Raw genomic sequence first — 15,819 nt, forward strand, 5'->3', positions numbered from 1 at the left:
CTCTGTGCAGATCCCGTGTGCTCCCTCTGTGCAGATCCCGTGGGCTCCCTCTGTGCAGATCCCGTGGGTTCCTGTGCAGATCCCGTCTGCTCCCTCTGTGCAGATCCCGTGGGTTCCCCCTGTGCAGATCCCGTGTGCTCCCCCTGTGCAGATCCCGTGGGCTCCCCCTGTGCAGATCCCGTGGGCTCCCTCTGTGCAGATCCCGTGGGTTCCCTCTGTGCAGATCCCGTGTGCTCCCTCTGTGCAGATCCCGTGGGTTCCTCCTGTGCAGATCCCGTGTGCTCCTCTGTGCAGATCCCGGTGCTCCCTCTGTGCAGATCCCGTGTGCTCCCTCTGTGCAGATCCCGTGTGCTCCTCTGTGCAGATCCCGTGTGCTCCCTCTGTGCAGATCCCGTGTGCTCCTGCTGTGCAGCTCCCGTGTGCTCCTTCTGTGCAGATCCCGTGTGCTCCCTCTGTGCAGATCCCGTGGGCTCCCTCTGTGCAGATCCCGTGTGCTCCCTCTGTGCAGATCCCGTGTGCTCCCTCTGTGCAGATCCCGTGTGCTCCCTCTGTGCAGATCCCGTGTGCTCCCTCTGTGCAGATCCCGTGTGCTCCCTCTGTGCAGATCCCGTGTGCTCCCCCTGTGCAGATCCCGTGTGCTCCCTCTGTGCAGATCCCGTGTGCTCCCTCTGTGCAGATCCCGTGCAGATCCCGTGTGCTGTGCAGATCCCGTGGGTCTGTGCTCCCTCTGTGCAGATCCCGTGCTCCTCTGTGCAGATCCCGTGGGCTCCTCTGTGCAGATCCCGTGGGTTCCTCCTGTGCAGATCCGTGTGCTCCCTCTGTGCAGATCCCGTGGCTCCTCCTGTGCAGATCCCGTGGGCTCCTCTGTGCAGATCCCGTGTGGTTCCTCCTGTGCAGATCCCGTGTGCTCCCTCTGTGCAGATCCCGTGGATCCTCCCTCTGTGCAGATCCTGTGCTCCCCTGTGCAGATCCCTGCAGCTCCCTCTGTGCAGATCCCGTGTGCTCCCTCTGTGCAGATCCCGTGTGCTCCTCTGTGCAGATCCTGTGGGCCCTCCCTCTGTGCAGATCCCGTGTGCTCCCCTCTGTGCAGATCCCGTGGGCCCCTCTGTGCAGATCCCGTGGGTTCCCCAGATCCTGTGCTCCTCCCAGCAGATCCCGTGTGCTCCCCTGTGCAGATCCCGTGTTCCCTCTGTGCAGATCCCGTGTGCTCCCTCTGTGCAGATCCCGTGTGCTCCCTCTGTGCAGATCCCTGCAGTGCTCCCTCTGTGCAGATCCCGTGGGTTCCTCCTGTGCAGATCCTGTGTGCTCCTCTGTGCAGATCCCGTGCCCCCTGTGCAGATCCCGTGGGCTCCTCTGTGCAGATCCCGTGGTTCCTCCCAGCAGATCCCAGTGCTCCCTCTGTGCAGATCCCGTGTGCTCCTCTGTGCAGATCCCGTGGCTCCCTCTGTGCAGATCCCGTGGGTTCCTCCTGTGCAGATCCCGTGTGCTCCCTCTGTGCAGATCCCGTGGGCTCCCTCTGTGCAGATCCCGTGGGCTCCCTCTGTGCAGATCCCGTGGGCTCCCTCTGTGCAGATCCCGTGGGCTCCCTCTGTGCAGATCCCGTGGTGCCCCCTCTGTGCAGATCCCGTGTGCTCCCTCTGTGCAGATCCCGTGGGCTCCCTCTGTGCAGATCCCGTGTGCTCCCTCTGTGCAGATCCCGTGTGCTCCTCTGTGCAGATCCCGTGTGCTCCTCTGTGCAGATCCCGTGGCTCCCTCTGTGCAGATCCCGTGGGTTCCCTCCTGTGCAGATCCCGTGGGCTCCTCTGTGCAGATCCGTGGGTCCTCCTGTGCAGATCCCGTGTGCTCCCCTCTGTGCAGATCCTGTGTGCTCCCTCTGTGCAGATCCCGTGTGCTCCCCCTGTGCAGATCCCGTGTGCTCCCTCTGTGCAGATCCCGTGTGCTCCTCCTGTGCAGATCCCGTGTGCTCCCTCTTGGCAGATCCCGTGTGCTCCCTCTGTGCAGATCCCGTGTGCTCCTACTGTGCAGATCCTGTGGCTCCTCTGTGCAGATCCCGTGTGCTTCCCTGTGCACTGTGCAGATCCCGTGGGTTCCCCCTGTGCAGATCCCGTGTGCTCCCTCTGTGCAGATCCCGTGTGCTCCCTCTGTGCAGATCCCGTGTGCTCCCTCTGTGCAGATCCCGTGTGCTCCCTCTGTGCAGATCCCGTGTGCTCCCTCTGTGCAGATCCCGTGTGCTCCCTCTGTGCAGATCCCGTGTGCTCCCTCTGTGCAGATCCCGTGTGCTCCCTCTGTGCAGATCCCGTGTGCTCCCTCTGTGCAGATCCCGTGTGCTCCCTCTGTGCAGATCCCGTGTGCTCCCTCTGTGCAGATCCCGTGGGTTCCTCCTGTGCAGATCCCGTGTGCTCCCTCTGTGCAGATCCCGTAGGCTCCTCCTGTGCAGATCCCGTGGGCTCCTCCTATGGGCGGTTCAGGGCTGGGCTGCAAGGGCTTCCCAGCATCTGCTTAGCCTCTGCCTGACCACATGGACTGAGTCTAAGCTTATCCTGGGACCCTGCAGCTCTGTGCACCACTTTTCATAATGAGAGATTGACCAGGGAAGACCAGACTGAAGGGTGACTGCCTGCTGTGAGCAACCCGGAGGGTGGGATGGAAGCTACAAAGGCCCCCAACTTAAATGTTGCCTGCGATAAATCTCACACTAGGGGAAGAAAAACAGCACAGACAGAACTGTGTGTCATCAGTTTATATTTTCTCCTTTACCTTGCTTTTGTGTGTACAGTTTCTTAAGGGATTGAGAGGCGCTCTAAGGACAACATAGGCTGACATACTTTAAAGTTAGTAGGCAAACTGTCTCAGGTAGAATTCTAGAAATACAATTAATTGTTGGTCACTTTGATAAAGGATGCTGGTGAGCCGGAGGGAGGATCCTGCAGGCATGGTTACCTTTGTCACTTAACATGATGTTGTCATTTATAAAGCCCACCCTTAAAAACCACTCAAATTCAAACCAAACCAAACCAAAAATCTTTTTAGTCAGTTTACTGTTTTGTTGTTCCCATTCATACTGTTCACAGCCCGATACTGTGTAGAACTGAAGACCACGATGGGCCAGCCCTCCATTGGGTACAGGAACTGACGCCAGCCTTATTTATTATGGGTTCGTTGGCCAGCTGTGAACGGCTGCTTTAGCTGAATAGTGGTGTTGCCTCAGCATATGGGGCCTGTTCCTGTCCAGGAAGAAGCTACCCTGGGCATCTGCCCCAGGCTGGAGCCCAGGTTCTGTGTGCTTGATTTTCTTGTATTCCTTAGTGAGTTAACCATGGGTTTAAACATCCACTCCAGGTTTTCTGATCCACCAGGCTCTTTGTTTCTCCTTGAGGTCTAGAGTTCCTCACTCACCTGCTCCCACTTAGCCGTTAGCTCACTGGTACCTTACTCCACAGTCCTGGGCCCCACTCTTGCTTCATGGTCCTATCGAGAGTGGGACCTTCTGAAGACAACTGGGAAAAGCTTGCACAGTTTTGCAGCAGCAACAACAACAACATCAACAAAACCTGTTCCTCTGGACCCCAGTTTATCTCTAGGCAGGAAGTCAGTGCTCTGGGAACAGATATTTTATTTGATAATTGGAACTTTCACTGGCTGGGAGCATGAATATTTGTTCTGTTGCAATGAAAGCCTTTGTGTCTTTTCATGTTCAGAGTGTAAATAATGTAATTTATTAGATGTTGGCCACTGTGAGCACCTTTACCAGTTCAATTCACTGTTCCAGATGTGAGGCTGCGGAAGCTGGCTGAGGAAAAGGACGAGCTCCTGTCACAGGTAGGATGTCCGCTCATCCGCAACTATTGGTTTATGTAAGACAGGCAATCAAATGCTCATACGTTAGAACCGCTCACTGGAAATTAGAAATAGCTGGGTATAGTAGTGGGACATGTCTTTAATCTCAGCACTCTGAAGGCAGAGGCAGGTGGATCTCGGTGTGTTCAAGGGTAGCCTGGTCTACATAGTGAGTTCCAGGACACTCAGAACTGTAGTAAGATTCTGTTTTGAAAACAAACACATAACAAACTGAAAAAAAAAAAAGGTTAGAAATAGATTTCTAACTTTGCTACTCAAGTGACATTTAAAGGAGGAAAAGCTAATTTGTGTTTGTGTCTCAAAAAGAATGTGCAGGATGCATACGAAGCCTGCCCGGCCTTCCACCCTGCTTCAGCCTCCCTCAGTGTGGTCACTGACGGAGTGATGCTGTTCTTAAAGGATCACCTATTGCCATTCCTCTGTGCAAGACAAGCCGCTGGCATACACGTGCAGCTCCTGTTCCTGTAGCCTCTTAAAGGCCAGTCTGTGCGCATCTGCAGAACTCTGAATGCTGGCCCCACAGGCAGCCACCCTGTGTTTGAGCTGGCTTCTCCTCTCGTGCAGTCCGCCTGCTTTCTTGTGTTCATTACAAAGTTAGCTTGTAGTTTAAGCCCACTTAGGGTTTTTCTGATACACGCCAGGGTTCCAGCTTGAGCTCCTCTGACTTAAGCCATCCTGGACCTTAGAGGCTGCTTCACTCCTGGTGTGGTCTCCCTTCAGGAGATTCATGTGCTGTGGGTGGGTGCTCTTTTCTCAGTCTTCCCACCTTCCTCTTTCCTTCACTCTTTTGTCGGTGTGTATTCCAGTGGTTTCCTCAGAAAAGACCACATGCACTGTTAAAAATTCCCATAACCTCAAAGGCCTAGGCCTGTGAGCTGGCTCAGTAAGTAAAGTACATGTTGTGCAAGCCAGATCACCAAGTATAGTGCCTAAAACCCACGGAAGACAGAAGGTGAGAACCGACTCCACAGAGATGTTTTCTGCCCTTTGTACGTACGTCTGTGTGTGTGTGTGTGTGTGTGTGTGTGTGTGTGTGTGTGTACATGTGTGTGCACGTGCGCACCCATGTGCGCACTTTGAGATTTGGTCTCTCATAGGTCATGTTTTTGCTTTCCCCTTCTGTCCTTTTATCTTTTGCTCTAGTATCTTAAAATCTCAGTTGATGTGTTCAGAAATTTCAAGCATCATAGTAGCCCTTGTAGATTCTAGAAACTCCTAGTTCTGAGTTTGAAAAACTTGAGTGACTTTATTTGCTCTTCCCTTGACTCCTGTTCAGTCAGTAAAGGAATGAATGGTGAGTGCTACTCTAGGGTTTAATATATTATTCATGGTATGTGGGAAATGTAGATGAACAGATTGTTGTGGGTCTATCTGAAAAATCCATGCCCTGGAAGGCCTTAGTAGAAAGAGGTCAAACAATAGAATTTAGAAGCTGTATTTGTATCTGAAAAGTTTCTGTGAACACATTTGTTATGTGTTTCTCTAGCTGTATAATATAGGCATGTAGTCAAGAAAGAGTTAGACTTAGCCAGGGCAAAGGATGTGGTGGATATCTAAGACCATGATGGTCATATTGGACCTATAAGTTACGCTGGATGGCCAGTGTTGAGAGGACCTCTAAGTAGAGATCAGGTATAGTTGAAAGAAGATAGGGTTGGGGATTTAGCTCAGTAGTAGAGCACTGGCCCTGGGTTTGGTCCTCAGCTCCGGGGGAAAAAAAAAAAGATAGATAATGACTGGAAGTGAATATGGCTGAGGATGTTAGGATTCGGCTTAGAGAAAATGAACTGGGAGATATGAGCAGTCATAGGAACTAAATAGTCTAGGGAGTATGGCTGTCTATTGAAGTCAGTTGTATGACCAAGGGAAAGAGAGATGGCAGGATCCTTGAAGGGCAGGCATTCAGAAACTGGGGTGCATTATGGGAGCATGCCACTACTCTGGGTGTACATTGGAATGCCAAAGACTTAAGATGGCAGTAATTTGGGAGTGCAAGTCAGGAACTAACATGACAGCCCAGCACACCAGTAAAGGTGTACTTTGAGGGACGTAGATACCAGTTGGATACAGATGAGGTTAAGAACAGCCTTTGGGGACTGAGTCTAGGCTAGTCCCGCAACAGCAAGGGAAGCCTGAGAGCACTGCTGCATTTCCAGGCTGAGGTAGGACGCTGTGAAGACATAAGTAGCAGCACTTAGTGGGGCTACAGGAATGGCAGGACTCTGAGAGTTCTGAGGTGAGAGGTGTACTGTGAGATGAGGCCGCGGCAGGAGCAGAGTCTTTGAGATGAGTGCTGAGGAAGAGGGATGCCCCTTTTAAGGTGTGATAGAAATGGTGGGATGGTAACCAGACTCTCTCAAGGCAACCCCATGTGTGCACAAAGGGAGGAGGTGCCTGGGAGGCCTGCGTTTACGGAGTCTGAAATCAGCACCTGCCCTTCCCACTGGGCAGCGGCAAAGCTAGCGCTCAGCCCCCGTTTCATCCCTGGCAGCAGAGTTGAGGCCACCGGGGTTAGCCAGCCACTGTGCTTCCAATTATTTAAAGGCCTCAAAAAACTACAAACGTCCTAACTGCCCATGAAAATTCTTACTTTAATGAGACTAAGAGAAAACTATTCAAAAGATGTACTTTTGTGCAAACGCACACAAGTAATGAAGACTAGAAGTCTTTTGGGGACACTGTTTCTGAGGCTTGTTTTCTGTTTATACCAAATGCCCAGGACCGTTTGTCTCATAGACAAAATAGTGCTTGAATGATGTTTGCTTTGCTACTATAAGAAGGATCTGCCTTGTTTCTGATATGGCCACTGGCCTTTATTTAAGAGAATTGGAATTGGTGTGCAAGCATGTGGCCTGGATTTGAATTCCAAGAGGCAGCCACTGTAGCCTGTTTTGTAATCCCAGGAAGGCAGGCACAGAAGGTTCGCTGGAGCTTGGTGGCTAGCCAGCCTAGCTAACTCGACTCGCTCCAGGTTTAGTGAGAGATCCTAGTCTCAAAATAACATGTGCAACAATTGAGAAAGGCATCTGATGGGGACCTCTGGCCTTTAAGTATGCAAACATATATGTGTCCACACATACAATCTCAAGACCTGGCCACACAGGTCTAAATCCCAACTACTTGGGAGGCTGAGGAAAGAGAATCCCAAGTTCAGGGTCTTCTTGGGCTGCAGAGTGAAGCCAGCCTGGGCAACTTAGTGAGATCCTATTTCAAAGTAAAGCAGAGGGCTGTGGCTCTAACTCCATGTTAGTGTTTGCTTAGCATGCCTGAGGCCCCTGGACTTCACCCCAGTATCACCGAAGAAAGAGAAAAGAGAAAAGAAACCCAGACAGCCACAGAGCTCTCTGGTAACTTTTACTTCCGTTTCAGATTAGAAAACTGAAGCTCCAGTTAGAGGAAGAACGGCAGAAGTGTTCCAGGAATGATGGCATGTCCGGGGACCTGGCAGGGCTGCAGAACGGCTCCGACTTGCAGTTCATCGAGATGCAGAGTAGGTACCAGGCCCAGGCCAGTCTGCACTGGTGTGCAGCAGCTATCCCTGGAATAGTCAGGTATTGGCTGCTGGAGCCCAGGGGAGTGGTTCTGGTCACCTAGGAGCTAAATAAGGGTTATGTTCACCTATGACCCAGGGATGGCATGGACCAGTCACTGCTTGCATATGACTTCTGACTTCCCGTGTGGAACCTTCTTCCATTTAAGCTTTTGCTTTAGAATTCATCTTGGAAAGTTGAAGATTTAAGATCAGCTTATATTAATGTTGAGTTGTTGCTGAAATTTCCTAGTTTTTAACAAAAATTCATCTTTACGTGAAAGTAAAAACAAGACTACACAGAGGATGGCCCTATTGGGCACCAATGGGAGAAGCCCTTGGTCCTGCCAAGGCTGGACCCCCCAGTGCATGTAGGGGAATGTTGGGGGTGGGTAGGAAGGGGGTGGTTAGGGAGGGAGATGGGATGGGAGCTTATGGCCGGGAAACAGGGAAAGGGAATAACATTTGAAATGTAAATAAAAAATATCCAATAAAAAAATACCAAGGTTACAAAATATAGTTTGTTACCCAAGTTATACTTCCTTTTCCTTTCTATTTTTAGCTCCAAATTATTGGTTTGGGACAGGGTCCTTTTACATAGTTCTAGCTGGCCTGAAATCACTATGTAGATCAGGTTGAACTAGAATTCAGAGATCTGCCTGCCTTTACCTCTCAAGTGCTGGGATTAAAGGTGTGTGCCACCATACTTGACCCATATTTTTCTATGCATTGATGTTTTACCTGATGTATGTCTGTGTGAGGTTGCCAGATCCTTTGATATTGGAGTTTCAGTTGTGAGCTGCCACGTGGGTGTTGGGAATTGAACCAGGGTCCTCTTGAAGAGCATCTCTGAGCCTGTTCTTTTCAGTTGTCCTCTGTATTCACACTAAAACCATAGTAGCGTTGTCCTGGCATCCATTTTTATTACGGTTCCCCCATTGGTGGTGATATGTAACTTACAGTAGGGGCTCTCACTTTTCTAATTTGTAGTGGCTTTTCTGATAATGGGCTTTAAAACTGTGGCTAACAGTTTTGGACTTAGGCTGAATGAAGGAGTTTGGGGGTTTGAAGCTATTAGTAATAACTTCTGTGGTCAGTATCACTTCCTCTTTCAGACCTCAGGTCCCTCATAGTCCTTAATGAGTAGTTTGTGGAGTGGGACAGGAATGTGACAGAATGTAGGAAGGCCAGTACGAAGCTCAGTGATGGGGCTGACCAGCACAGTGGATGTCGGCAGTCCCACAGGGCACAAGCAGGTTTTGGAAGATTGCTAAAGCAGCAAACTCAAAAGGAACCAAGTTGGAATGGAACAGGCGAGTGTTTGTGATTGCTTCCTAGAACCAAGTAACTGTTATTGGGCTTTGAAGGTGAAAGTTAAATGACCTGAGACACTCACGGCCTGGAAGCCAGGACTGGCTGCTGAAGAAGAAATGAGTGGCTGCTGGCTCTGAACTGCAACTTGGTCTGTAGAATGAGTAGGGTTTCAAACGCACACACATGAAATGAGGAGACTTGTACATGGAAGGAATCAGTGTTTGAAGGTGATAAAGAAGCTAAGTTGTACACTTGGATAATGGGTTATTAGAGATAAGAACACAAAAACAGGACTATAACTTCCATTGTAGAGCTCATGATGGAACGTTCTCTCCTCTCCCAGAGGTAGCCTTGGAGATAGCTGCTTTATCTGTTTTTGAGATAGTCTCATTGTGCAGCCCAGGCTGGCCGCAAACCCATGGTCCTGTTTTGGCCTCCCCCGTGCTGGGATTTGAGATACAGGTAGGCGCTATCTCCTGTGGTTCCTGTTGCTCTGAAGGAACAGCAGTGTCCAACAGCAGAACTGCGTGCGCCGAACACCGCATGGCAGGCTGCTATTGCTCATGTGGAAACAGACATCCCTCGGGATGCTTGCATTATTTCCTTTGGTGGGTTAGATAGGACGTATGTTCCGTAAACTTTGCAGCTACCTAATCATGGAGATGGGTTCGTCTTACTGAGGATGGTGAAGCCTTGAGTCGGAGCGGGTAGGAGAACAGAAACACCGCCTGGGAGCTGCAAGGTCCAGGGCTGGGTTCAAAGAAGCAGGGAGCCCAGAGGCTGCAGGGGGCATTGCCACCCTGTGAGCTTTCTTTCTCAAAGGTCCGTTAACAAGAGCTGTGGTTCTCAACCTTCCTAATGCTATAACCCTTTAATACAGTTCCTCATGTTGTGGTGACCTCCCAACTATAAAATTATTTCATTGCGATTTCATAAGTGTAACTTTGTTCCTGTTATGAACTGTAATGTAAATATCTGATATGCAGGGTGTCTGACATGTAGCTCCCAGAGGGGTCAGACACAGGCCTGGAGGGAAGGACTCTGCCTCTGACTCGTGCTGTCCGGGTCCTGAGAGCAGAGGTGTAGGGGTTTCTTGCAGAGCCTGAGCTGCACGTCGTCTGCTCCTCACAGCTTTGTCTCTGGACACGAGTGTAACTCATTGTCATCTTCTGTTTTAGGAGACGCCAATAGACAAATTAGTGAATACAAATTCAAGCTTTCAAAAGCAGAACAAGACATAGCTACCTTGGAACAAAGTGTAAGTAGTTGTGGGCTGCACCCAATGGTTTAAAGGCCATCAAATGCCTCTCGGCTTCTTGCAGCAAAGTGCCTAGACCTTTGAGTTTCTGTGGGTAGCCTTGGCAGCTAGATCTTTTGAAAAGCTCCGTGTTACAGTTGAAAAACACAGAGAACACCTGGTGGGGTGATCCAGCTTTGCCTTTGTTCTAAAGACAAAGGACTGAGCCATTAACTTGCTGCTAAATCTAAAGGCCTCAGTTTGATCCCCAAGATACACATGGCAGGAGACCACTGGGTCCCAGTGTTCTCTTCTTAATCCTGTCCTAGTTAGGGTTTCTATTGCTGTGATGAAACACCATGACCAAAGCAGCTTGGGAGTGAAGGGTAGGTTCGCACAGCCCATCATCAAACGCACTGAAGGCAGGGACTCAAGCAGGGCAGGGACCTGGAGGTGGGAGCCAGTGCAGAGGCCATGGAGGGCTCTTGGTTTTCTGCTTCTGGCTTGCTTGGTCTGCCTTCTTATAGACCCTAGCACCACCAGCCCAGGGATGGCAACACCAATCTGCTGGGCCCTCCCCCATCAATCATTAATTATGAAAATAAACTACAGCCTTGCCTGCAGTCCAGTCTAATGGAAGCATTTTCTCAATTGAAGTTCTCTCCTCTTTACATTGACACAAAGTAAGCGTAGCCCTGTTGTGCTCACAGTAAATAAATATACGTATTGATTAAAAAACACAGTACTTTGCAACTGTCATTGGTTTTTGTAGATATTTCTATAGAGGATTTAAAAACAGTTCCTGTTAAGAAAAGGGAATCCTTTCATATACATTTCATAAGCTAAAGACTTAACATGGGAAATGGTCCTATAGTAAATGACCCGGCAGGTGTCCTCTTGGGGTCCATGGCTGCCCAGTGACACTGCATTTCCATCTGGGCTGCCCAGCAGTGGCAGCAAACCCTATAGGCCTGTGTGCTGTATTTACAGATCAGCCGGCTTGAGGGGCAGGTGCTGAGGTACAAGACTGCTGCTGAGAACGCCGAGAAGATTGAAGACGAGCTGAAAGCAGAGAAGAGGAAGCTACAGCGAGAGGTACTGTGTTAACACGCTACTTGGAGAACACAGTCCTAAAAAGATAAATTCTGTGGAAAAATTTACATCCTTTAAGAAATCTGACTTTAGTCGAGCATGGTGGTGCATGCCTTTAATTCCAGCACTCAGGATGCAGAAGAGCAGACCTAGCTCTGTTAGTTTGCGGGCAGCCTGGTCTACATAGTGAGATCCTTGTCTCTAAATAACCAAATCCAGGAAGACCTGGTAAATACATCATGGGCTGCTTGCCCCATGGAAGCTTTGGACCTGCACAGTGGCTGCCACTGACTTTTTTTGTAAAGCAGCAAATAAAAATGTATTTTGGGTTTTATTTCAGATGGTATCAGGTTTTGCAGCTTGGACACATCGTGTGTTTGGTTTAAACAATTTTCAGCACATTGCTTAAGTCGGGAGGAAGGGGGCCGCTCCATGGCTGGGGCTCCATCCATGGCTGTCACTATTAGCAGCATTCCCGTTTCCCACAAGTGGAAAAGGTTGCTGGCTTTCTTCTGACCACATAAAGTGACTGTGCCCTTTGTCTCCAGCTCCGGACAGCACAGGACAAGATCGAGGAGATGGAGATGACCAACAGCCACCTGGCAAAGCGGCTAGAGAAGATGAAGGCCAACAGGACAGCCCTCCTAGCCCAGCAGTAGGAGGCGGCCCCTCCACCGGTGCTGCTCTGAGGGCTCCGCTGGGAGATACTGACTCTTGTACATTGACACAGCCCCTTCCAGTACTGTTTGGAGTCTTGTCATTAAACAGCCACCTTTGTATTTTATAATTTATGAGAATGAAGCAGGTTTAATTGTTATGGATTTGGATTTTGTTTGTAGTTCACTTCTACAGTGAGAGCTAGTCTGTGCTGTTTTTATTTTCGACATTCTAGAATCACGTTTTCTCGCCATCTTCTTCCAGCTGCCTCGCTGACTAGGCACTTGGGCGGCCTGGCCGTGGGTTCTGGAGGATGGCCATCTGCGCGCTGAGACACTTGCTGGAGACCTCAAAAGCACAAGTGCCTTCTCCACAGTGTGATACAGGCGTCAGAGAGCAAGCGGCCAAGTTCCCACTCTTCTTACCAGAGCAATTACAGTTCAGTGAGGATGTGTTCAGCAGTGGGGAGTTTGTGTTTCACTCAAATTTATGTTTGGAGGAAAAAGCCTTTTTTTTGTAAGATATTTAAATTTATATAAAAATGTTAGAAAACAATATGGGGAGTGTATATTAAACTTTATTGCATGGGATAGAGCAAGTCCAAGCCTGTACTCCAAAAAGTAGGTAGGGTCCTCAGTCTCCACACCCACTGTGCTGTTCCGTGTAATTTCATCTGCTGCTTATTTGTGAAATGAAACCTCAGACAAGCTCAAGGATGAGGCAGGGACAGTGCAGGCAGGTAGGGATCTGCCTGAATCTACCTATAAAACACCTTTCTGCCATCCAGGATTGGCTGCGGGCAGTCATTAAAGAAGCCTTTAGGACAAGTCATGGCAACCATGTACAGTCCTGTCTTGCTCTTCCTTTCTCGAGATGAGATAATCTGGAGTACAGAACTTTCTTCTAGTTTTTTGAGGGAAAGGATCTATGTAGCCCAAGCTGGTCTTTACCCTCGCTGGGCCTCTTGAGCCCTGGGGTTCCAGATAGGCACTCGCATGCCTGGTCCCAGTAGAAAATGCTCAAGAACTTCATCTTTAAAGAGCCCAGTTCAAGATGCTTGCCCTACTGTAACCACGTTATAGGGTTTGTGATTCTCTTTTGTCAGAATCAAGGTGGTTCCATGGGAATGATTGCTGTAGCTCAGATTGTTTACAAAGAAACCATATTGAGGAAAATCTAATGAATCAAAGCCTCTTAATAAGTCTAGCCTTGGAACTAGATAATAAAATTACCTCAAAAGTGAAAGACAGTTGTCCCTTCTTTAGAGCCACTAGCCCTTCGTTCAAGGATGGAAACCACACCCTGAGCTGAGAAGACCCTGTGCATCCTCTAAGGGAACAGCAGTGCACGGCAGGGCAGGGTGCAGGTCTGTCTTCTCATCTCAGCTACAGTCAGGTCAGCCAGCCCATACCCAAGACACCCCTTCCTCTCTACTGATGTCACTCAGCCTGTGTCCCTCCTGGGCTCCTGAACCTGCCCTGAAGGGCTCTGGAGAAGTGGTTGCTGGCATCTCTTGATGGTTTCCTTGACACATAGTTCTTTCCCTCTCATCCTTGTTGGTAGTTTCTCATTCTCAGGGATAATCTGTCCTGTGAGTGTTATCTGGGAGTAGCTTTGGTCCCTTGTCGTAAAGATGTTTCTCACCAGTTCTGTTACTACTCAATTCCAAAGTAACTCCAAATGAATGACTCAGGAGGAGAAGAGATAGACAGCCAGAGGAGGGCAGAGTTGCTGAGGCCACTGACTCTTTGTCTCCCCAAGATCATCTTCCAAACAAGGACATCTAGAACCATGTTTACAGCCACCAAGTAGGCTAACTTAACTCCTACCAGTTAGAAGACTGGGCAAGGGTGGTTTAAGTTTTGTCCCTAATGACTGATTAGTTTTGATTAGTGATAGTGGAGTGGATCTCACTCCAGTCAATACCAACACTCTTGCACACCAAGTTTGTAACTAACTTTTCTCATTGTTGACCAAACACCTTACAAGTAACTTAGGGATGGGTAGGTTTATTTTGACTCTGTTTAAGAGAGAAGTCCGTTATGAATGACAGAGGTGTGGCAGATGGTTTTCAAGCAGAAAACCCTCTACTTGGTGTACTAGTCACCCTTTTCAAGTGAAGTTGCATATCTACATGCTAAAGCTTCGCTGAGAAGAATCTTGACCCTCAAATCACCTTTGCCTTTGCCCAGTACATAGTTAAGGTCTCTCTCTAGCCGTGTTCATCTTTTGTCTGCACTCTTCTTTTCTGCAACTTTAAGTGTGTTCATCCTCCTTGTTCATGGTTTTTCTCACCAGACTGCCTATTTTCATCTTTTCTATTTGAACTGTCATTATCAACCTCAATAAACACAGGATAACCCAAAGGTTAAGCTGTTTTGAAACTGCCTCTGCCAGACAACCTAATCCATTACCATCAGCCTTACTCAAGGCCATAAGAAGACAGGGAGGCTGGCCTTCACCAGATCCCACTCCCGTCCCTGTTCTCATTCTCAACCCACATGAGCCATGCCTGTCACTGGCTGCATTTCTTTTAAACCCAACTAGAATCATCATTAAGTTCTGTTTATAATATCCCAAAGCTCCCCTAGCCACATCCCTCTTGTAAACCTGTTTCAAAGCCTACCTGCCACATGGCAAGTTTATCAGAGCAACACTGGCTGTCTGCACTAGTGATAGGGTGTCACTTTTAGGCAGTTTTCTAAAGAAACAGAATTCATGGGATGTACAAAAGGGATTATCAGAGTAGGGGCTAGGCAGTCCAAGGATGTCTGTTTGCAAACTGGAAAGGAAGAAAACTTGGTAGCTATTCGTTCAGTTCACAAGGCTAGATGCTTTAGTAGGGCCAATCTGGCCTCAAAAGCCTGGAAGAAACCTGGATGGAGTTTTGGTACTTGGTCCACCTTGGAAGGCAGACATTGAGTCTGACTGCAGCATCAGGACGGGCACAGGCAGGTGTGCACTTTCCCTGCAGTCTTCTCATGCCCAGACTATCAGAAGTGATTCCTGCCGCCCAGGTGGAGGGGAAGCCTTCCCCGGCAGTTACCTGCTCTGGAGACATCATGGACATGCCCAACCAAGCGTCTTTCCTAGGTACTCTAAATCCAGTCAACTGACAAAACCCCCGTCCGTGCTCTAGACTTTTTCTTCTATTTTTTTGTGGCAGAGTCTCGAATGTATAGCATCAATTTGCTTGGAACTTACTCTGTAGCCCTGGCCGGCCTCAAGGACACAGAGCTACCTGCCTCTGCCTCCCAAGTGCTGGGATCAAGACATGCACAGTGCCCAGCCTTGGAATTTTTTTTTTTAAAGCAAAACTGGAGTTAAGTGTTAAGATGGATTTAATTAAGCCTGAACATTGAGAGATGCGATGCAAGAAACCTAGGACATGGACTTCTCAAAACTTGTTGTTCCAGGGCTTCTCTTAAAGGAATGCGAGCTGATGAAGCTTGGTATCTGACAGCAGATTTCCAGAATACGAACATCAGAACGTGATTTGGGGAAACTTAAAAGAGTTTTTAAAGAGTGTGTGTAGAAATGCCTCCACAGTGCCCAGGGAATTTCAAACTTCTTTCTGGAATCTTCAACTCTACCCAGTATGTCAGGTGAAAGTCATCTTAGAAAGTTTTCCAGTGTGCGGTTATATAAAAATCACATCAACACATGTGAGTTTATTTGCAGCTAATCCACAGGTGAAATGCATTAAATTGCAGCACCAATACTGGGATACAGAGCAAGAACAGAGAGCACATGAAACCCTGGTGCCTAAGAAACCAAGTGTCCTATTCTGTGGCTTCCAGATCAGTGCCATACGCTTCGCTTCGCCTTGGATGGCCATGCAGTCTCTATGGTGGCTATGATTGCATTTAGCACCGCTCAAAGACTTTGTACAGATCTGGCAGGTTGGCGAGCTGCAGGACATTGCCATCTTCTGTGAAATGCTTCGGAGGCAGAAGGTGTGAGCGGAAGGCTTTATAGATAATGTGTTCCACAGTCCACTTCCAGGGCTTTGAAGGGGAGCCAGGCATGTCACTCTGGAAAATACGAAATGCCACTTATCTCCCCACATAACGACAAGACAGGCACTGGGCCTGGAGAGGTCTCAGTGTGAGTAATGGGTGTGCTGTCCAGA

At 48.9% G+C, this 15,819-nt stretch overlaps 2 protein-coding genes across 12 annotated transcripts in view; one reads left to right on the forward strand and one right to left on the reverse strand.

Moving 5' to 3' along the window:
* Lrrfip2 (LRR binding FLII interacting protein 2) overlaps positions 1–11,850 on the forward strand; it is a 104,546-nt gene extending 92,696 nt beyond the window's left edge. For all 11 annotated transcript variants that reach the window (XM_032910820.1, XM_032910823.1, XM_032910812.1 and 8 more), the window contains 5 exons: positions 3,770–3,819; positions 7,228–7,348; positions 9,880–9,959; positions 10,929–11,033; positions 11,579–11,850. In XM_032910820.1, the coding sequence (XP_032766711.1) occupies positions 3,770–3,819; positions 7,228–7,348; positions 9,880–9,959; positions 10,929–11,033; positions 11,579–11,689 (467 nt within the window). In that variant the 3' untranslated portion in view covers positions 11,690–11,850. The remainder of the gene's footprint in view (positions 1–3,769; positions 3,820–7,227; positions 7,349–9,879; positions 9,960–10,928; positions 11,034–11,578) is intronic.
* A 3,462-nt stretch (positions 11,851–15,312) lies between these two features.
* The window catches only part of Mlh1 (mutL homolog 1), a 39,859-nt gene continuing 39,352 nt past the window's right edge, over positions 15,313–15,819 (reverse strand). The window contains exon 19 of the mRNA XM_032910825.1: positions 15,313–15,721. Within this exon, the coding sequence (XP_032766716.1) occupies positions 15,554–15,721 (168 nt within the window). The 3' untranslated portion in view covers positions 15,313–15,553. The remainder of the gene's footprint in view (positions 15,722–15,819) is intronic.

Source organism: Rattus rattus, chromosome 8 (assembly GCF_011064425.1).
Source record: "Rattus rattus isolate New Zealand chromosome 8, Rrattus_CSIRO_v1, whole genome shotgun sequence".
Lineage (NCBI taxonomy): Eukaryota > Metazoa > Chordata > Mammalia > Rodentia > Muridae > Rattus > Rattus rattus.